Raw genomic sequence first — 21,913 nt, 5'->3', positions numbered from 1 at the left:
GAGTCGCCAGACGGAAGCCACTCATCAGTAAAAGGCACATGACAGCCTGCTTGGAGTTTGCCGAAAGGCAACTAAAGGACTCTCAGCCCATGAGAAACAAGATTCTCTGGTCTGCTGACACCAAGATTGAACTCCTTGGCCTGAATGCCAAGCGTCACATCTGGAGGAAACCTGTTACCATCCCTACGGTGAAGCATGGTGGTGGCAGCATCATGCTGTGGGGATATTTTTAAGAGGAAGGGACTGGGAGACTAGTCAGGATTGATGGCAAGATGAACGAAGCAAAGTACAGAGAGATGCTTGATGAAAACCTGCTCCAGAGCAGTCAGGACCTCAGACTGGGGCGAAGGTTGATCTTCCAACAGGAAAACAACGGCTTCGGGACAAGTCTCTGAATGTCCTTGATTGGCCTAGCCAGAACCTGGACTTGAACCCAATCAAACATCTCTGGAGAGACCTGAAAATAGATGTGAGCGACGCTCCCTGTCCAACCTGATAGCGCTTGAGAGGATCTGCAGAGAAGAATGTGAGAAACTCTGCAAATACAGGTGTGCCAAGCTTGTAGCGTCATACCCAGGAAGACTTGAGGCTGTAATCACTGCCAAAGGTGCTTCAACAAAGTACTGAGTAAAGGGGATTAATAATTATTTCAGTTTTTATTTTTAATACATTTGCAAACATTTCTAAAAACATGTTTTTGCTTTGTCATTATGGGTTATTGTGTGTAGGTTGATGAGAAAAAAAATACATTTAATCAATTTTAGAATAAGGCTGTAAAGTAACAAAATGTTGAAAAAGTCAAGGGGTCTGAACAGTTTCCAAATGTGTCTTCAGAAAGTATTCATACCCCTTGACTTATTCCACATTTTGTTGTGCTACAGCCTTATTCTAGAATTGATTAAATAAATAAAAAATCCTCATCAATCGGCACACAATACCTCATAATGACAAAGCAAAAACCGTTTTGGGGAAATTTTGGTTAATTTATCAAATTAAATAAAACTGAATTACCTTATTTACGTAAGTATTCAGACCCTTGCTATGAGACTCAAAATTGAACTCAGGTGCACCCCTTGACTTATTCCACATTCAAAATGGATAAAATATATTTTTTCTCACCCATCTACACACAATGCCCCATAATGACAGTGAAAACATGTTTTTCGATTTTTTTCAAATTTATTGTCAATGAAATACAGAAATATCTAATTAAATAAGAATTCACACGGAGTAAATACTTTGTAGAAGCACCTTTAGCAGTGATTAAAGCTGTGAGTCAGGGTATGTATCTAAGAGGAATACCTAGGATAGGATAAAGTAATCCTTCTAACCCCCCCCCCTTAAAAGATTTAGATGCACTATTGTAAAGTGGTTGTTCCACTGGATATCATAAGGTGAATGCACAAATTTGTAAGTCGCTCTGGATAAGAGCGTCTGCTAAATGACTTAAATGTAAATGTAAGAGTGTTCCACACCTGGATTGTGCAATAATTGCCCATTATTATTTTCAGAATTCTTCAAACTCTGTCAAATTGGTTATTGATCATTGCCAGACAACCATTTTCAGGTTTTGCCATAGATTTTAAAATAGATTTAAATCAAAACTGTAACTCGGCCACTCAGGAATGTTCACTGTTTTCTTACTAAGCAACTCCAGTGTAGATTTGGCTTTGTGTTTTAGGTTATTATCCTGCTGAAAGGGCAATTTAAATATGGAGAGTGGTACTCAGTGATGTGTTGTATTGGATTTTCCCCAAACATAACACAATTCTAGATGTGGAAAAGTCTGAGAGACTTACCCAGAGAGACTCACAGCTGTAATCACTTACAAAGATGCGTCTACAAAGTATTGACTCAGGGGTGTTAATACTTAGATATTTCTATATTTCATTTTAAAATTCACAAACATTTCTAAAAACATATTTTTACTTATGAGGTATTATGTGTAGAATGTAAACCATTTTGAATTCAGGCTGTACCACAACCAAAAGTAGAATAAATCAAGGGGTATGAATACTTTCTGAAGGCACAATCCATAGAATTGCATATTAGAACTAATTTAAGAGGATCTCTGTGTTTATATCTGACTCATGTACTTTGGTGAGCAGGACAAGAAACAGTGTTTAACATGACTGGGAAACAGGACAGCAGCAGACTGACAAACATTCTAACAAACAAATCATGACAGAAGACGTACGAGACCAATGAAATGTGATGGTGTGTGTTAATTTATTACAAAACACAAAGCACCTACAATATTTTAATCTACCCCTTGTTTACTTCAGTGTAGCATTTGTCTTTTCTTCATAGTAATTTAATTATGAACATTTTGTTTAGACAGTCACATCAAAATAACCATTGTAGCTTACTGAAAAAGAGTACATACACACACACAGACATTCACAGCCATTAGACTTAAACCCACACAAAAGATAAAATGAGTATCAACAAATATCAGCAAATTGAGTAAAAAATAGAATTTAATCTTTTAAATACAAATATTGATTTGAACTTTTCCATGTTATAAGCTTTAATACTACTATTAATTGTCGTTATTATTATTAATATTACTGTTTATGTTTAATTTACATTGTGACTATACAAGGAAATGTGAAACAGAGTTTTGGTAATTTCTTGTATTGCTCATTTTACAACAACCACCAATGATTTTACATCCTCTAAATTGTGATACTCTAAATGCCCCCCCCCCCCCAACCATACCTATATATGACAGACAAAGTGACATTACATAATGCGTATCCTTCTGAAAACACTACCTTTGTATTATTATATTAGTTATTGACACAAACATTTACATTTTTTACAACTTTCTTAAACTGGACCCAGGCATCCATGTTTGTTTACACATTTTCAAAAATTCCAAGTCGCCTTTGAGAAACAAAATTGAAAAAATAATGATAGAACAAAGCACAAATCAGACCGCAAGATATAGAACAGAGTTGAGACAATTGTTACCTAATGCTACTGTTCAATTGGAGAAAAAAAAAGAAAAGAATTAACATAGTCACAAATCAAAACGTCAAATGCAAACATCCACAGCCGTGAAGAACAGAAATGAATGGGTACATTATAAAACTAGAACATTTGTTTGGGAGAGTTAACAGACTGCAAAATCTCTGACAGATAATATAGGTGGGGTACTTAAGAGGGGAGTATGTCAATTCAGTAACGGTGTAACAATTCCTAAAGGACATGGTTTTCTTCACAGATTCAATGCATTGTCAGAAGAAAAAAAATCCATTTGAAAAACCTAACAATCACAACATTCTCAACGGATTGCTTTATTTCAGTACCAAACCTGAGGCCAAGTGTAACAATGTAAATGCAAGATAGCTTTAAAATCCAAGAATGAAACAACTACGGTGGAAAATCCAGATACTCAAGCATGAATTTCAGTTAACAGTGGCAATGAGTCTAATCTATTCCATCATTCATGTCAGGGACCATCTCCCATATTTACAGGCTTCAGCTCTCATTGGCATGTTCAAACGTTTTCTTTAACAGTGAAAACACACAATCATAACGGTTTTCAGTTATTTCTAGTAATACGTCTATTCCACGTTGGTTCAATGTAGTTTCATTGAAATTACGTGGAAACAACATTGATTCAACCAGTGTGTGCTCAGTGGGTTTGAAAAGGATTAAAGCTATGGTCTCAGTCAGACTGGGCTGGAGCTTCCCATATGAGGCTGAATGTGTTGCATTCAATGCCCCATTTGGGCACCAACATGCTTGCAGTTCAAAAATCATACACAGTAAGAGGACCTCCAGGTCAAAACAACAGAGGTCCCTTCAGTCTTTCAGCGGCTGCAAGAGCAGCAGCAATCTGTTCCGCTGGCACAACATGTAAAATATAACAGTTTAAATTCCTAATTTTAGCCCCAAGTCAATTTGATCACTAATAATGGCAAATTCAGTTAATCAAACTAACGGTTTTAAGCAGCACATACCCATCTGAATCAGACGGGTCGGAGAGGACTAGCGAAGAGATCTGGAGAATCAATTATTCCAAAAAGTAGAACTGTCGCTTTCCCCCCGATTTTACTGCACCTTCATTGCTTCAGTGTGGTGCCAACACTGCAGCAAACCTTCCCTTCTGTCTCGCACACAACTACTTGAGCAGTATTCTGTTTTTTGTGTACCTATTGAGTCTCCTTACAGTATAAATACAATCTAACAACTTCCAAGTAAAGAGACACGTCAACATTTTGTTGACAATCATAATACTCCCTTTTCTTGGACTAATAATCAATTGCACAGCCTTTTATAAAGCCGTTTTTCCACACCCACCTGGCCACCTAAGCCTATATGTATAGCCAGTCATTGCCATATGAGTCACAACTATTATTTTTCTTGCAATTAATTGTGTGTAAAGTATTGTATTGCTTAAAAACATATTGCAAGTAATTCATATGAATGAATTGTAAGACTGTGTATGTAGACAAATCTACAAATACTCTTGTGGGTGCATGTCGGTCTGACCCCATACTGCAGTCTTTGTCAATGGCTATTTCTTTGTCTGTTTTTTTAGTATGGCTTTTGTGTGGAGGGAGATATGGCATCGTTCGCAATAAAGTCTAAGCCACAAGGTTACAGTCTGGTCTTAGATATCTCACTGCAGTCCTTCAGTAGTTTATCATCTGAAGGTTAGGGATAGTGGGCATCTAATATGATTCTGGCATTCAGATTGATTGGATGTAGTTTATTCCCATATTTGAACTGACCGAGTCTTGGAGTCTTTCAACAAAGTTTGGCGGTCATGTATTAAGGAGTTATATTCCACCATCAACCTCCACAGAGGGCATCTATTACATGTATATGGGTTTTCTCTGTTTTTAAACACACTTGAATCTCTGAAGAGGCTATGATAAAAGAAACGATCCAGAGATAATCTCCACATTCTTCATTATCAAAATCGAATAAAAACTTCTCCATTCACACCAGCCAGCCATTCACTCTTTGCAGATTCCCTGTTTCTCCTCATTCTCTTGCATCCTCTTTCCTTGGCTTTCCTCCCTTCTCTCTAGGGCGAGTCCATCATGGCTTCCAGCATCTCTAGGAAGAGTTTGTGCATGGGCACGCCACCTCGGGTCTTGATGCTATAGAAGGTGGTGAGGGCGCGACCAGCCGTCTGGCGGAGAAGGGGGAGGGTGAGGAGGAGACGCCCCGCCCGCTGGGGGTCCTCGGGGTGTCGCTGGCACTCCATCTCCAACAGGGTCTGGTGGAGGAGGTCCCTCAGCTTCTGCACCGCCTCCATGTCCTCTATGTACACAGAGTCTGGCAGGGGAGAGAGGGAGCATGGTCAGCATGTATTTCTAAAAGCTTCCTTTTGTCTTTTGGACAGAGGGTTTTGCAAGATTGTGTTTGGCAGTAAACATTGGTGATTAAGTAATAGGACGCACTGGTCCATAACATGACAAATATTACAACAAATAGTGCCTTTGTGCGCTAAGCAGACAGTGGGGGTGAATTTGCTGTTTACAGCAATCGTCTGTCAGTCCCTCAGGGCTGGAGTTATGCACTTCAACAATCTCCTCAGAGAATGGGACTGAGACAAATCTTTACTAATCTGTCTGCGCTGATTTTGGTTGGGTGTATTTTCTTTGAAATAAACTGTTTGGACCAAACTGCTAAATGAAACTGAATTAGAGTGAGTAGTGGTTCAAATAAAGAATGTTGTCATATTAGTAACTAATTGTACATATGGAGGGTTCGATATTTCAGTCTCACCTACTGCTTTCATCACATTTTCATGTTATGTCACTCCACATAATGCTGATTGGATGGATATTCTATGATTATACTGTTGTATAGCTAGTTTACCTGAGTTGGTGAGTGCAATGGCTTTGAGCATGACAAACTCCTCCCGGTCCAGCTGCAGGGAGCGGAAGCGTCGGGCCAGCTGGCTGACGGCTGCGTTGAGCTCTGTCAGTCCTGCTACGCGGGACATCTCCTCATCAAGGACAAAGTCCTCAGCGAACACTACCTCATCCTCACAGCCTAGGGAGCGGAAGGCCACACCCAGCACCAGCACCTCCAGCCACACCGACTGCAGCACCGACATCTGGTCTGCCAGGGACAGCGACAGGAAGCCTGCAAGGGTGGACACATGAAGGGGAGGGAGGTTAGGGTTAGAGCAGACTGGCCTGATCAATCACTAGGCAGACAGCTGATACAAAAAGACAGCATTCTAGTCCCTGAATAAGACATAGTGAACCACTGCAGGGCTACTGATAAGTGCTGAGGGCTAGTTCCAACCAACTTATTTCACCGTAGACCCATACTACATTCCTACACTCCTCCATTCTCTTCCCATGCCGATCTCCCTCCCCCACCCACCCCTCTTCCCTGCCCCCCTTACCGGGGATGTGTTTGGCCCAGCCGATGATGACGACCAGTTCGCGGTCGGCGAGGTCACAGAGGGTGGTGAGTGTGCGCTGAGCCGTATCAGGCTGCAGGGGGTCAGGCATGGCAAACAGTTTCTCTGGCTCTGCCACCAGGAGGTGGGACACGATGATGCTGGAGGATCCTGGGTCACACACACACAGAAAGCAAGCATTATGGCACAACAGCTGTTACATTTACCATAAAACAAAAGATATTATGTTAATATAATGGTTCTGCTGGGAAATGAGGGCTCTTTAGAAAACTTGACTGCACAGTTGTGTTCTTTCTTTTTCTTTTTACCCCAATTTTGTGGCATCCAATTTATAGTTACAGTCTTGTCTCATTGCAGCAACTCCCGTACGGACTCGGGAGAGGCGACGGTCGAGAGCCGTGCATCCTCTGAAACAGAACCCAACCAAGACGCACTGCTTCTTGACACAATGCCCACTTAACCCGGAAGCCAGCTGCACCAATGTGTCAGAGGAAACACCGTACACCTGGCGACCGTGTCGGCGTGCACTGCGCCGGGCCCACCACAGGAGTTGCTAGTGTGTGATGGGACAAGGACATCCCTGCCGGCCAAACCCTCCCCTAACCCGGACGACGCTGGGCCAATTGTGCGCCACCCCATGGATCTCCCAGTCGCCACCGGCTGCAACAGAGCCTGGACTTGAACCCAGAATCTCTAGTGGCACAGACCACTGCGCCAATCAGGAGACCCACAGTTGTGTTCTTTCAAGACAAAACCTGACAAGGTCTTCTCAGTCCCTTCCTTACCTTTCTCCCCTTCCTTCCTAAGCGGTAAAGGGGCACTCTGATAGGTCGCGCTGTCCACCTCTGGACGTCTTTTATACTTCTGCCTCCCTCCTCTGACTCGGTCCAGACGGACTCCTGCGACACACAACACCGCGACAATGAAGAGAGCGTGATAAAGAGAGTAGGGGAGAGAGAAAGAGAGACAAACAAGCTCCCTTTGCTTGGAGAAGTATGGAGATAAAGAGGCAGACCTTAATCAAATAACTACTTGTCACACGGCATCAAACAGTGTCTCCAGACCAGACCGGTCCACTAGTTAAGGGCTCTGGATCATACACTCACCCTCTTTCAGCATGCCCACTTTGAGGCACTTGGTGAAGCGGCACGCCTGGCAAGCCTTTCTGCGCCTCTTGGTGATCTCACATTCGTTTGACGCCGGACAGCTATATTCAATGTTACCTTAGTTAAGGCAAGGAGGTGGAAAGAAGGAGGGAGAGACGAGAAGGAAGAAACAACAGCGATATGAGACTTTTGTCAAAGCAGTCAAGCTCTACCCCATTTCAATCCTTATAGTGACACACACTCAACTTCACTCCTACAAGCATCCTTACCCTGGATGGTTCTCTTGAAGAAGGCCTTGCAGGCTTCACACGAGGCTACGCCGTAGTGGTAGCCAGAGGCTACGTCTCCACACACTAAACACAGTCTCTTGGGTAGTGTGCTCAGGGCATACTTGCACCGCCCTCCTCCGCTACCTGTAGATCCCTCCTCCGCCCCATCACCACCCTCCTCCTTGAAGTGGCAGCGCAGGGCTGGGGTGTACAGAGGGGGTGAGTAGCGCCCAACCCCGTCTCTTCTATTTCCACCTCCACCACTCTGGGAGGAGTCTGAGGAGGCTCCCCCTGGGCTGGCCCGGCCCCCACCACCTCCCTCTGGACTGCTGGGCTCTGCCTTGATGTACAGATCTGACCGACGCTCCCTGGAAGACATGATCACTGCAGATGGAGGGAGAGAGAGGTGGGAGGGGGAGGGAGGGAAAAAGTGAGACAGAGGTATTAGACTGTGTCTAGACTGCCACTTCTAATGTGCCACCCTTTCATTACATTTTAGTATCAATAGACCCTCTAGACAACCAGGACAATCATCAATCCTGGCAGATAGCCTAGTTAGAGCGTTGGGCCAGTAACCGAAAGGTTGCTAGATCGAATCCCCGAGCTGACAAGGTCGAAATCTGTTGTTCTTCCCCTGAACGAGGCAGTTAACCAACTGTTCCTAGGTTGTCATTGTAAATGAGAATTTGTTCTTAACTGACTTGCTGCTGCCGCCCTATAAATAAATAAATATACTGCGCAACAACAAGTAGCTTATAAGAAAAAGCGCTGCTACAAACCAGCAAAGAATAATCTGACATAACAATAATGGGATATTGTGAAGGGCGAGTGAGAGAGAGTGTTTGTGCGTGCGGGAGTACTGTATGTTTGTGCTAAAATGCTAAGGGCTGTGAGAGAGACCATAATCCCAGCTCCAACCTACTCTGCCCTCTCCAGATTAGGGTAATTAATCCACAGCAGAAGAGCAGCAATCCCTTGATGAAACCCACATAAGAAATTCCCAGTAAGAAGATGGACGACACTCTCCATTATGTCCCACCAGAACCTAGAGGCAGCATCCGAGACAGTTCTGTATTCTATTGAATGCTGACACTTTTGCAAGGGCGATTGTACAATTCACTTAATCATCTGAACAATTGAAGAAAGACAACACTTTCAAAATGCAATGTAAAAATGTCACTTCAAATTGAGAGATTCTGGGATTATGACAGCACACAGACAGGGATTGTGTAAAACGGGGCATTTCTGTCTGAACTCTAGACTGTAGGCCACTGGGTTTACCCAGACTCCTCCTTTCCACAACTCAGCAGGTGGTGAAATGTGGGACATAGTACTTCTGTTGGTCCAGTGGCCCAATGCTTCTCAAACGCTGTACACTCTGGCCTGTAATCTTTACGCCTTTACATAACATGTCAACGTTTATATTACTACTCCACCCTACTGCAGTGTAAAGATTGTACGGCTGTTGTAGCTCCCACGTTTGGCATGGATGACTATTTATTTCCCATGTATTAATTCCCCTTCATTTGTGAAGATATTCAATAATTACAATAATTAACATTGTCTGATAATGTTGATCCCTAGCTACAGCTGAAAATACATTCCAGACTTCACAAATTAACATGTCTTAGACTTGAAGTGCTAAAACAGACATGTAAATGATCTGACAAATGCCAGGAGGTCTACGCCCCCCCCCCCCGAGTTAGCTAGGTAGAAGGCTAAAGGTGTTAGCAGCAATACATTTGCTAGCTATTTGAATGTACTTGAAGCCGGCCAAAGCCATTCGTGAGATTGTGAAAGAGGCAGGTTGAGCAGATAAAGGAAAGAGTGGGGACAATAACAAATTGAATGCCACCGAGCAGGTAAAGGAATGAGTGAGGATAATAAGAAAATGAATGCCACATCCCTATTATGTTGCTAGAATTTATGAGGAATTTGGCTATACAATTAGCTAACGTTACAGCTAGTTATCACAGTTAGCCGTTAACAAGTGAAGTTACATGTGTGGCGTTTGTACATCCTCAAGACAACTAGCCTTTCGGCAAATATTAACTAAGATCTGTGTGGATGTTCAGGTATTTAGCTGAATGGAAAACGTACATTTAGTTAACAGCTAGGTAGCTAAAGTTAGTTAATCACAAGTTTAAGTGCTAAAGAAAACCAAGCAGTAGCTAGCTAGCATGCCATTAGAATGTGTTGGCTTTCCTCATCAGGTGACATCAACTTACTTCTAGCTAGCTAGCTAGTTAGTTACCAAACTAACTAGCCAACTCCCTCAAGGTACCTTGAGTTCCCCAAGTATCTGGTTGCCCTCGGCGATATTATCACGGGCGTTTGTGTTGACAGGATACACAACGTAGCTAACGCGCTATAACGCTTCTAAAAACGTGTCGAATTCAAATGTTGGTTTTCAGGGAGGACTGGAGAGATGGGAGGTCTGGTGCATGATAGGAAGTAGCTAATAATATTTCAATGACAGACAAGGGTGACACAGTGCTGGGGTAGTGGTTACTACAGTTCGCTGCATATGACAAAAGGCAGGGGGGAAAAATAAAAACACTACCTTATGATCTGTGAAATGATTCAACTCCTCAAACTTTTATGAAGTTTATCCACAGGCTGAGAGTGAATAGGCCAACACTTTATCTTAGTGCTTAAAATCAAGCAGTTTGACCATATCTTCAAAATAGTTTCAGCATACAACTTCACAACAGCAATATTTAGATCACTGGCTATTTTACATCCATCATTATTGGTGGTTCAGATTTGATTAAAGGCCATAGAAAAAGCAATTACCTGTGTGCTGTGCTGCAGGAAAGCCTTATTGGTCTCTTCTGCTGGTAACCCCACTCACTTTCTATTGGTTTAGAATTGTGGCTATGGTCTGGGTAGAACAGTCCAATTATTAGGAAACCTAAGAAGGCAGACAAAACATTTACTGATTTCTCCTTACGCCATGTCTTATTATGTACATGTTCAAAATACATGTGTCCTGAAGAGTGTATCACAGGACAAGGACATAACACATTAACTCTTGGTCTCCCAATTCTGACTTTATATTTTCGAAATCTCAACTCCAGCACTATACATAATGGTTGCTTTATCCAACATAAGCCTGGAGATGCTAGCATTCATCCTTGTCATAGAGGGCTCAATCGTATTTTAAGTACTCTGTCTAGGTGTTTCAAGCTCATTAGGGTATGGAAATGTATAGCCAAGAAAGTGTGTGTGTGTGTGTGTGTGTGTGTGTGTGTGTGTGTGTGTGTGTGTGTGTGTGTGTGTGTGTGTGTGTGTGTGTGTGTGTGTGTGTGTTGGAGAAAGAGAGTTACAGAGATTTGGGAAAAGCTTTGTAAAACTACTAAGCTACTCCTTATCTCTAAACCAAATAGTAAGGTATAACTGAGTGACTGTATCATACACTGTGTCCTGTTCTCTTCATCAACACCATTTGGTTTAAATTGCTTACAGAAGTCGAAACCATTGCTTTGACTTTCTCACAGGCACAATTTAGCTCATTGCAGTAGCCTTTTCTCATTACCATACAAGCACTCAAGCACATGTTTCTGCACACTACACCCAACCACCCCTCCCCCTTACTCGCACCCTCTGACACATTCCAAAGGTCAAAGTCATAGGAAAGCTTGAAGGACAGATAGAGTAACTGCAATTCTGCCTCTCTCACACACATGCACACACACACACACAAGGCTTAAATTGGATGATAATTCACAAAGTTTTGAGAGAAGGGGGCACAACAAATATTGTAACAAATGTTAGGGGATAAGATGACAAAATGGGTATATTACTGGGTAAAGTATATAATTATAAAATATCTCTGATTTACATGTCTATGTATAACATTTTCATATTTGAGGTAAAAAAAATACTTGTCTTTGGGATAAGACACAGTGCCATAACTATTGTTCACACGCATCACAATAGTTGAATCTACAGTGAAGCTTTAAAACTATCCTGTTTACCCGACAGACAAATAACAAGTCTAAAACATTTTCTAGATATCGTCATCTGTTTAGTAACTCAAGTTCTGCATGATTATAGCTCATCTAGTACATTATAAAAAGGTTAAAAAGGCTTTGAATGACCATTGTGAGCTCTGAGCACAGTAAACCTATCTTGGCAGTTGACACTTCAAACACAATGCCAACAGCATCATCAAAATACCCTTCTGTCTCTACTTCCTTTGTCTGGTATTAGTTTTTTTAGTTAACTATATACAGTACCAGTCAAAAGTTTGGACACACCTACTCATTCAAGGGTTCTTTATTTTTACCATTTTCTGCATTGTAGAATAATAGTGAAGACATCAGAACTATGAAATAACACATATGGAATCATGTAGTAACCAAAAAAAGTGTTAAACAAATCAAAATCAAAATACATGTTATATTCTTCAAAGTAGCCACCCTTTGCCTTCATGATAGCTTTGCACACTCTTGGCATTCTCTCAACCAGCTTTACACTGAATGATTTTCCAACAGACTTGAAGGAGTTCCCATAAATACTGAGCACTTGTTGGCTGCTTTTTCTTCATCTTGCGGTCCAACTCATCCCAAACCATCTCAATTGGGTTGAGGTCGGGTGATTGTGGAGGCCAGGTCATCTGATGCAGCACTCCATCACTCTCCTTCTTGGTCAAATAGCCTTTACACCGCCTTGAGGTGTGTTTTGGGTCATTGTCCTGTTGAAAAACAAATGATAGTCCCACTAAGCACAAGCCAGATAGGATGGCGTATCGCTGCAGAATGCTGTGGTAGCCATGCTGATTAAGTGTGCCTTGAATTCTAAATAAATCACTGACAGTGTCACCAGCAAAGCACCCCCACACCATCACACCTCCTCCTCCATGCTTCACAGTGGAAACCACACATGTGGAGATCATCCATTCACCTACTCTGTATCTTACAAAGACACGGCAGATGGAACCAAATATTCCACATTTGGACTCGTCAGACCAAAGGATTTCCACCGGTCTAATGCACATTGCTCGTGTTTCTTGGCCCAAGCAAGTCTCTTATTCTTATTGGTGTCCTTTAGTAGTGGTTTCTTTGCAGCAATTCAACCATGAAGGCCTGTTGAGATTTGTGTCTGTTACTTGAACTCTGTGAAGCATTTATTTGAGCTGCAATTTCTGAGGCTGGTAACTCTAATGAATTTGTCCTCTGCTGCAGAAGTAACTCTGGGTCTTCCTTTCCTGTGGCGGTCCTCATGAGAGCCAGTTTCATCATATTGTTTGATGGTTTTTGCGACTGCACTTGAAGAAACATTCAAAATTCTTGAACTTTTCCGGGTTGACTGACCTTCATGTCTTAAAGTAATGATGGACTTTCGTTTCTCTTTGCTTATTTGAGCACTTCTTGACATAATATGAAGTTGGTCTTTTACAAAATAGGGCTATCTTCTGTATACCACCCCTATCTTTTCACAACACAACTGATTGGCTGAAACGCATTAAGAAGGAAAGAAATTCCACAAATTAACTTTTAACAAGGCACACCTGTTCATTGAAATGCATTCCAGGTGACTACCTCATGAAGCTGGTAGAGAGAATGCCTTGAGTGTGCAAAGCTGTCATCAAGGCAAAGGGTGGCTACTTTGAAGAATCTGGTCTGATGAGTCCAAATGTGAGAATTTTGGTTCCATCCGCCGTGTCTTTGTGAGACACAGAGTAGGTGAACGGATGATCTCCACATGTGTGGTTCCCACTGTGAAGCATGGAGGAGGAGGTGTGATGGTGTGGAGGCGCTTTGCTGGTGACACTGTCAGTGATTTATTTAGAATTCAAGGCACACTTAATCAACATGGCTACCACAGCATTCTGCAGCGATACGCCATCCTATCTGGCTTGTGCTTAGTGGGACTATCATTTGTTTTTCAACAGGACAATGACCCAAAACACACCTCCAGGCTGTGTAAAGGCTATTTGACCAAGAAGGAGAGTGATGGTGCTGCATCAGATGACCTGGCCTCCACAATCGCCCGACCTCAACCCAATTGAGATGGTTTGGGATGAGTTGGACCTCAGAGTGAAAGGAAGCAGCCAACAAGTGCTCAGTATATGTGGGAACTCCTTCAAGTCTGTTGGAAAAGCATTCCATGTAAAGCTGGTTGAGAGAATGCCAAGTGTGCAATGCTGTCATGAAGGCAAAGGGTGGCTACTTTGAAGAAATTAAAATATAAAATGTATTTTGATTTGTTTATCACTTTTTTGGTTACCACATGATTCCATTTGTGTTATTTCATCGTTTTGATGTCATCACTATTCTACAATGTAGAAAATAGTACAAATAAAGAAAAACCCTTGAATGAGTAGGTGTGTCCAGACTTTTGACTGGAACTGTATGTAAATGTTACTTATCTCAGAATAAGAACTAATACAGCAAAACTGTTGTTCTGTGTAAGTGAGGACTGAGGAGTATGACATATCTAAAGTTCATGAAAGCTTTGCATGCGCCACACTGTGGAGACATTGAGGACAGCAGAAGTGGTCCTTGTCCATTTATCTCAGACTGGTGAAAGGTTAATTGCAAAATGGGATTATTGCTTCTTTAATCTCTGTTAACTCAGAACTAAAGTAATGTGTAATTGGTCAGATGCTCGATTAAGTTCTGGGTCCATACGTGTAAAGATAAGAAATAGAACGAGGATTCGGAACCGGAACGAAGAGCTCCACCCTCTCTCTTTGTAAGTTACAGACAAGTCTATGGGCCAATTGTCCCCTCCCCTTCCAAAATTCGAAAGATGCTAACACCTGCGAAATCATGATTGTCAAAAGCACCAGAACTTGTGCTGCTTGTTATCTCAATCTCACGCATATACTTGTATTCTGAAAGATCTATGGTACCATTTATGTTTACATAGTCTGTACATTATGGCTTCTTACAGGCCCATTGCAGTCAAAAATATGGTTTTCCTATGTTTTAGATATACATTGCATTCAGAAAGTATTCAGACCCCATCACTTTTTCCACTTTGTTACGTTACAGCTTTATTCTAAAATGGATTAAATTGTTTTTTTCCCCTCATCAATCTACACATAATACCCCATAATGACAAAGCAAAAACTGAAATATCACATTTACGTAAGTATTCAGACCCCTTACTTTGTTGAAGCACCTTTGGCAGCGATTACAGCCTCAAGTCTTCTTGGGAATGACACTACAAGCTTGGCACACCTGTATTTGGGAAATTTCTCCCATTCTTCTCTGTAGATCCTCTCAAGCTCTGTCAAGTTGGATGGGGAGCGTCGCTGCACAGCTATTTTCAGGTCTCCAGAGATGTTAAATCAGGTTCAAGTCCGGGCTTTGGCTGGGCCACTCAAGGACACTGAGAGACTTGTCCCGAAGCCACTCCTGCGTTGTCTTGGCTGTGTGCTTAGGGTTGTAGTCCTGTTGGAAGGTGAACCTTCGCCCCAGTCAGGTCCTGAGTGCTCTGGAGCAGGTTTTCATTAAGGATCTCTCTGTACTTTGCTCCGTTCATCTTTCCCTCGATCCTGACTAGTCTCCCAGTCCCTGCCACTGAAAAACATCCCCACAGCATGATGCTGCCACCATCATGCTTCACCGTTGGGATTTTTAAATGTTTTAAATGTAGCCTTTATTTAACTAGGCAAGTCAGTTAAGTACACATTCTTATTTACAATGATGGCCTACACCGGCCAAACCCGGACGACGCTGGGACAATTGTGCGCCGCCCAATGGTGCTAGGTTTCCTCCAGATGTGACGCTTGGCATTGAGGCCAAAGAGTTCAATCTTGATTTCATCAGACCAGAGAATCTTGTTTCTCATGGTCTGAGAGTCCTTTACGTGCCTTTTAGCAAATTCCAAGCAGGCTGGCATGTGTCTTTTACTGAGGAGTGGGTTCCGTCTGGCCACTCTACCATAAAGGCCTGATTGGTTGAGTGCTGCAGAGATGGTTGTCCTTCTGGAAGGTTTTCTCTTCTCCACAGAGGAACTCTGGAGCTCTGTCAGAGGGACCATCGGGTTCTTGGTCACCTCCCTGACCAAGACCCTTCTCCCCAGATTGCTCAGTTTGGCCGGACAGCCAGCTTTAGGAAAAGTCTTGGTGGTTCCAAACTTCTTCCATTTAAGAATGATGGAGGCCACTGTGTTCTTGGGGACCTTCAATGCTGAAGGCATTTTTTGGTACCCTTCCCTAGATATGTGCCTTGACACAATCCTGTCTCGGAGCTCTACAGACAATTCCTTTGACCTCATGACTTGATTTTTGCTCTGACATGCACTGTCAACTGAGGAACCTTATATAGGTGTGTCTATATACAGTTGAAGTCGGATGTTTACATACAGTCGTGGCCAAAAGTTTTGAGAATGACAGAAATATAGATTTTCACAAAGTCTGCTGCCTCAGTTTGTATGATGGTAATTTGCATATACTCCAGAATGTTATGAAGAGTGATCAGATGAATTGCAATTAATTGCAAAGTCCCTCTTTGCCATGCAAATGAACTGAATCCCCCAAAAACATTTCCACTGCATTTCAGCCCTGCCACAAAAGGACCAGCTGACATCATGTCAGTGATTCTCTCGTTAACACAGGTGTGAGTGTTGACGAGGACAAGGCTGGAGATCACTCTGTCATGCTGATTGAGTTTGAATAACAGACTGGATCCTTCTAAAGGAGGGTGGTGCAAGGCTACCTGCAAGGAAACACATGCCGTCATCATTGCTTTGCACAAAAAGGGCTTTACAGGCAAGGATATTGCTGCCAGTAAGATTGCACCTAAATCAACCATTTATCGGATCATAAAGAACTTCAAGGAGAGCGGTTCAATTGTTGTGAAGAAGGCTTCAGGGCACCCAAGAAAGTCCAGCAAGCACCAGGACCGTCTCCTAAAGTTGATTCAGCTGCGGGATCGGGGCACCACCAGTAAAGAGCTTGCTTAGGGATGGCAGTAGGCATGTGTGAGTGCATCTGCACGCACAGTGAGGCGAAGACTTTTGGAGGATGGCCTGGTGTCAAGAAGCCACTTCTCTCCAGGAAAAAACATCAGGGACAGACTGATATTCTGCAAAAGGTACAGGGATTGGACTGCTGACGACTGGGGTAAAGTCATTTTCTCTGATGAATCCCCTTCCTGATTGTTTGGGGCATCCAGAAAAAAGCTTGTCCGGAGAAGACAAGGTGAGCGCTACCATCAGTCCTGTGTCATGCCAACAGTAAAGCATCCTGAGACCATTCATGTGTGGGGTTGCTTCTCAGCCAAGGGAGTGGGCTCACTGACAATTTTGCCTAAGAACACAGCCATGAATAAAGAATGGTACCAACACATCATCCCAGAGCAACTTCCCCCAACCATCCAGGAACAGTTTGGTGAAGAACAATACCTTTTCCAGCATGATGGAACACCTTGCCATAAGGAAAAAGTGATAACTAAGTGGCTCGGGGAACAAAACATTGATATTTTGGGTCCATGGCCAGGAAACTCCCCAGACCTTAATCCCATTGAGAATTTGTGGTCAATCCTCAAGTGGCAGGTGGACAAACAAAATCCCACAAATTCTGACAGACTCCAAGCATTGATTATGCAAGAATGGGCTGCCATCAGTCAGGATGTGGCCCAGAAGTTAATTGACAGCATGCCAGGGCAGATTGCAGAGGTCTTGAAATAGAAGGGTCAACACTACAAATATTGACTCTTTGCATCAACTTCATGAAGTTGTCCATAAAAGCCTTTGACACTTGTGAAATGCTTGTAATTATACTTCAGTATTCCATAGTAACATCTGACAAAAATATCTGAAGAGACTGAAGCCGCAAACTTTGTGAAAATTTATATTTGTGTCATTCTCAAAACTTTTGGCCACGACTGTACACTTAGGTTGGAGTCATTAAAACTAGTTTTTCAACTTCTCCACAAGTTTCTTGTTAACAAACTATAGTTTTGGCAAGTTGGTTAGGACATCTACTGTGTGCATGACACAAGCAATTTTTCAACATTTGTTTACAGACGGATTATTTTACTTATTATTCACTGTATCACAATTCCAGTGGGTCAGAAGTTTACATACACTAAGTTGACTGTGCCTTTAAACAGCTTGGAAAATTCCAGAAAATGATGTCATGGCCTTAGAAACTTCTGATAAGCTAATTGACATCATTTGAGTCAATTGGAGATGTGCCTGTGGATGTATTTCAAGGCCTACCTTCAAACAATGCCTCTTTGCTTGACATCATGGGAAAATCAAAAGAAATCAGCCAAGACCTCAGAAAGAAAATGGTAGACCTCCACAAGTTTGGTTCATCCTTGGGAGCAATTTCCAAATTCCTGAAGGTACCACGTTCATCTGTACAAACAATAGTACGCAAGTATAAACACCATGGGACCACGCAGCCGTCATACCGCTCAGGAAGGAGACGCGTTCTGTCTCCTAGAGATGAACGTACTTTGGTGCGAAAAGTGCAAATCAATCCCAGAACAACAGCAATGGACCTTGTGAAGATGCTGGAGGAAACAGGTACAAAAGTATCTATGTCCACAGTAAAACGAGTCCGATATCAACATAACCTGAAAGGCCGCTCAGCAAGGAAGAAGCCACTGCTCCAAAACCGCCATAAAAAAGCCAGACTACGGTTTGCAACTGCACATGGGGACAAAGATCGTACTTTTTGGAGAAATGTCCTCTGGTCTGATGAAACAAAAATAGAACTGTTTGGCCATAATGACCATCGTTATGTTTGGAGGAAAAAGGGGGAGGCTTGCAAGCCGAAGAATACCATCCCAACCGTGAAGCACGGGGGTGGCAGCTTCATGTTGTGGGGGTGCTTTGCTGCAGGAGGGACTGGTGCACTTCACAAAATAGATGGCATCATGAGGGAGGAACGTTGTGTGGATATATTGAAGCAACATCTCAAGACATCAGTCAGGAAGTTAAAGCTTGGTCGCAAATGGGTCTTCCAAATGGACAATTACCCCAAGCATACTGCAAAAGTTGTGGTAAAATGGCTTAAGGACAACAAAGTCAAGGTATTGGAGTGGCCATCACAAAGCCCTGACCTCAATCCCATAGAAAATTTGTGGGCAGAACTGAAAAAGTGTGTGCGAGCAAGGAGACCTACAAACCTGACTCAGTTAGACCAGCTCTGTCAGGAGGAATGTGCCAAAATTCACCCAACTTATTGTGGGAAGCTTGTGGAAGGCTACCTGAAATGTTTGACCCAATTTTTACAATTTAAAGGCAATGCTACCAAATACTAATTGAGTGTATGTAAACTTCTGACCCACTGGGAATGTGATGAAAGAAATAAAAACTGAAATAAATCATTCTCTCTATTATTATTCTGACATTTCACATTCTTAAAATAAAGTGGTGATCCTAACTGACCTAAGACAGGGAATCTTTACTGGAATTAAATGTCAGGAATTTTGAAAAACTGAGTTTAAATGTATTTGGCTAAGGTGTATGTAAACTTCAGACATCAACTGTAAGTCATGTCCAATCAATTGAATTTACAAAAGTTGGACTCCAATCAAGTTATATAAACCTCTCAAGGATGAACAGTGGAAATAGGATTCACCTGAGCTCAATTTCAAGTCTCATTGGAAAGGGTTTGAATACTTATGTAAACTTAATTAAAATTTAGTATTTATTTATTTTTGCAAAAATTTTGAAAAACATGTTTTCGCTTTGTCATGATGGGGTATTGTGTGTAGATTGATGAAGCATTTTTTAATTTTATCCATTTTAGAATAAGGCTATAACGTAACAAAATGTGGAAAAGGGACAGGGTCTGAATATTTTCCGAATGTGCTATATTTCCACAATAGGAGGTTGGAATAATACTGTGAAATTGTGAACATTATAATATTCGTTAGTGTGAGAGCTGTTTGAAAAGACCACCTGAAATTTCAGCCTATTTTGGTGGAAGGGAGTTTTGGCCTTCCACGGTGAAGTTACCATGGGATAAATTTGTTAATAGACCAATAAGAAAGAGTTCCAAACCTCTGCCAATAACAGTTAGTTTTCAGTTCCCCCCCCCCCCAACTCAAAACAATTTCCAGACTGTCCTAGCAAAATTCTTGTTTGAGAAATTGCTCTCAGCTAAGAATATTTTTGTTTTAAATTAAAATGGTAAAAAAAAGAAAACAATCACAGTAAGGTACTTCATTGTTACCCAGAAATGATTTGATATTGAGATAAAAACGGCTGCATCAGACCATTAAGTTTCAAGTCACATGCACAAGTACAGTGAAATACCTTTCTTGCAAGCTCTAACCCCAACAATGCAGTAATCAATAACAATGTAATACTAAAAATAACAAGGTAGGAAAAAAAAACAAGATATAAAAAGAAGAAGAAGAAGACGATAAAGTAAGTAAGCATACTATCTATATACAGGGTCAGTTCCAGTACCATGTTTACAATGTGCAGGGATACTGGATCAGGAATCTCAATCAGGTCCTGGAGGGCCATAATTTGCACAGGTCATTCCCTTGGGAGGCTATTCCAGGGGTGTCAGTTGTGTACAATTATGTATATAAACCCTGGATTGCTTAAGCTATGTATTGGGCAATAAGAGGCTTTTATGCCACCGGTCGGCCATATTGGCACTCACCAGAAGAATCAGTCCTCCATAGGAATGAGTGGAATTCTACAGTATTAAACGTTTTTAAAGTATGTTGTTGTTGTAGTGGGGACAGTAACATAACTTTCCCAAAATTATACTTTAAGGAAAATGTTACTATTTTTTATTTTATTTTTATGTTTAGCTCACACAATATAATTTAAAAGTATGAATTTAGGTAGAATAAACGTGGCAAAAAGAAATGTAGACATTAATAAATGCATTTCTATAGGTTCCAAAATAGGTTTTACAACGTTGGGGGAGTGCCAAGGAGGCGCGGTGGCTTCAAAACAGTGCCCCCTGTCAGTCATCTAGTGTATATATATAAAGCCTAACTCAAGACCAAAAATGTAAAAGTAGGCTTTGCCATACCCAAGGTTTAGCTGGACTGACGCCATTGCATATTCAATTGCATTCTGAACACAGATTAAATGTCGGTTACTAACTCAACAGCAGTTGAGAAACTGGACTGTATGAGTGTTTAACATGAGTGTGTAAAGCATCAGACTGTTCAAATTATGGTTGTCACTCAGTATGCCATCAAAGACTATTGGTCAGGACTAGCCTTTACCTGGAGAAAATCTTTTTATGCGGTAGGCAAAGACCAGAAACCAGAAGTAGTCAATTGCAGTCCAAAAACCATATCCACTATCGCTAAAGTAAAGCTACTTTATACATTTGTTTGGTTCCATTTCATACCAATCTGGTTGGATTGATACATGCTGTAGACTTCATGGGAATCTGTAGGTGACCAAATTGTGCTGAAGACTGACAGTACACTGACAGTACAGGTAGGCTATATACAATAGGTTATAGAAGGGGTGGATCTTGCTCATTGGATCAGTCACGAAGTCCTAGACACAACACGCATGCCAAAGCATTCGGTAGCTTATTATTACAGCAACGCACGGTTACCATTGTCGTTGTCACGCAAAGTTAATCAGCTGCGGAACAGAGGAACCGTGCGAGACAATTATTCAGAAGTAATACAGTAACTATATGTGCACAGATTTACAATGTTGACCATTATGAAATACGTACTTGTATTTGTGAGAACATCGTTGGAAAGAGTTCTCAACCCAGGCAGTACCGTAGCTACGGAAACCACAGATAACTCCACTACAATGATGTATGTCGACCGGTTTAGCCACGGTTAAGATCACGGTGTTTTCGACATTGCCACAAGAGTGGATGCAGATCGTGAACCCCCCCCCCCCCCAAAAAAAAATCCTAGAACATTTATGTAGGCCTTTATTTAAATAGCATAATCTCAGAGGCGATGAGTCGTCGTAGCGCAAAATGTTCCCAAAATTATTGCTTGAAAATAAAAACAATGTATCAAGGGACACAGCGTTGAAAGACTGATTGCAGGTGATACAATTGGTCAACCCAATTTGGTTGGCTATTTAATCCATAGGCTATTCTCTTATCCAGCCTAGTCCCGTATATTGATGTTACTTTCTGTAGCCTACTGTGTGTTCTATCTGATCTCCGCTGCTACAATTGGGGTTCTAGTTACGTATATCCCTTATCCATT

General features: G+C 41.8%; 1 protein-coding gene and 1 long non-coding RNA gene across 5 annotated transcripts in view; one reads left to right on the top strand and one right to left on the bottom strand.

Annotated features, from left to right (window-relative positions):
• LOC123742456 (uncharacterized) overlaps positions 1-5,661 on the top strand; it is a 12,489-nt gene extending 6,828 nt beyond the window's left edge. The window contains exon 2 of the long non-coding RNA XR_006769623.1: positions 5,049-5,661. This is a non-coding gene — a long non-coding RNA (uncharacterized lncRNA). The remainder of the gene's footprint in view (positions 1-5,048) is intronic.
• Positions 2,211-21,913, bottom strand: LOC106603143 (steroid hormone receptor ERR1). 4 transcript variants are annotated; one of them, XM_014196428.2, is made up of 8 exons: positions 21,418-21,913; positions 10,572-10,689; positions 7,776-8,159; positions 7,507-7,623; positions 7,186-7,299; positions 6,383-6,550; positions 5,845-6,114; positions 2,211-5,298 (listed from the first exon to the last, which is right to left on the bottom strand). In XM_014196428.2, the coding sequence occupies exons 3-8, from the start codon at positions 8,152-8,154 to the stop codon at positions 5,045-5,047; spliced, it is 1,302 nt and encodes a 433-aa protein (XP_014051903.2). In that variant the 5' UTR covers positions 8,155-8,159; positions 10,572-10,689; positions 21,418-21,913; the 3' UTR covers positions 2,211-5,044. The 4 variants fall into 4 exon arrangements, with proteins under 4 accessions (XP_014051903.2, XP_014051902.2, XP_014051901.2 ...); XM_014196427.2 differs by lacking the exon at positions 10,572-10,689; XM_014196426.2 differs by lacking the exons at positions 10,572-10,689; positions 21,418-21,913 and adding an exon at positions 10,004-10,252.

This window comes from Salmo salar, chromosome ssa04 (assembly GCF_905237065.1).
Source record: "Salmo salar chromosome ssa04, Ssal_v3.1, whole genome shotgun sequence".
Lineage (NCBI taxonomy): Eukaryota > Metazoa > Chordata > Actinopteri > Salmoniformes > Salmonidae > Salmo > Salmo salar.
This window is presented reverse-complemented; position numbering and strand designations above follow the sequence as displayed.

What these genes read in the sequence shown, in the direction of transcription:
- LOC106603143 (XM_014196427.2), bottom strand. An exon ending in CTTCAAGAGAACCATCCAGG is followed by an intron (nt 7,624 to 7,775) that starts GTAAGGATGCTT and finishes GCCTTAACTAAG; the next exon opens with GTAACATTGAATATAGCTGT. An exon ending in AGTGGGCATGCTGAAAGAGG is followed by an intron (nt 7,300 to 7,506) that starts GTGAGTGTATGA and finishes TGTGTGTCGCAG; the next exon opens with GAGTCCGTCTGGACCGAGTC.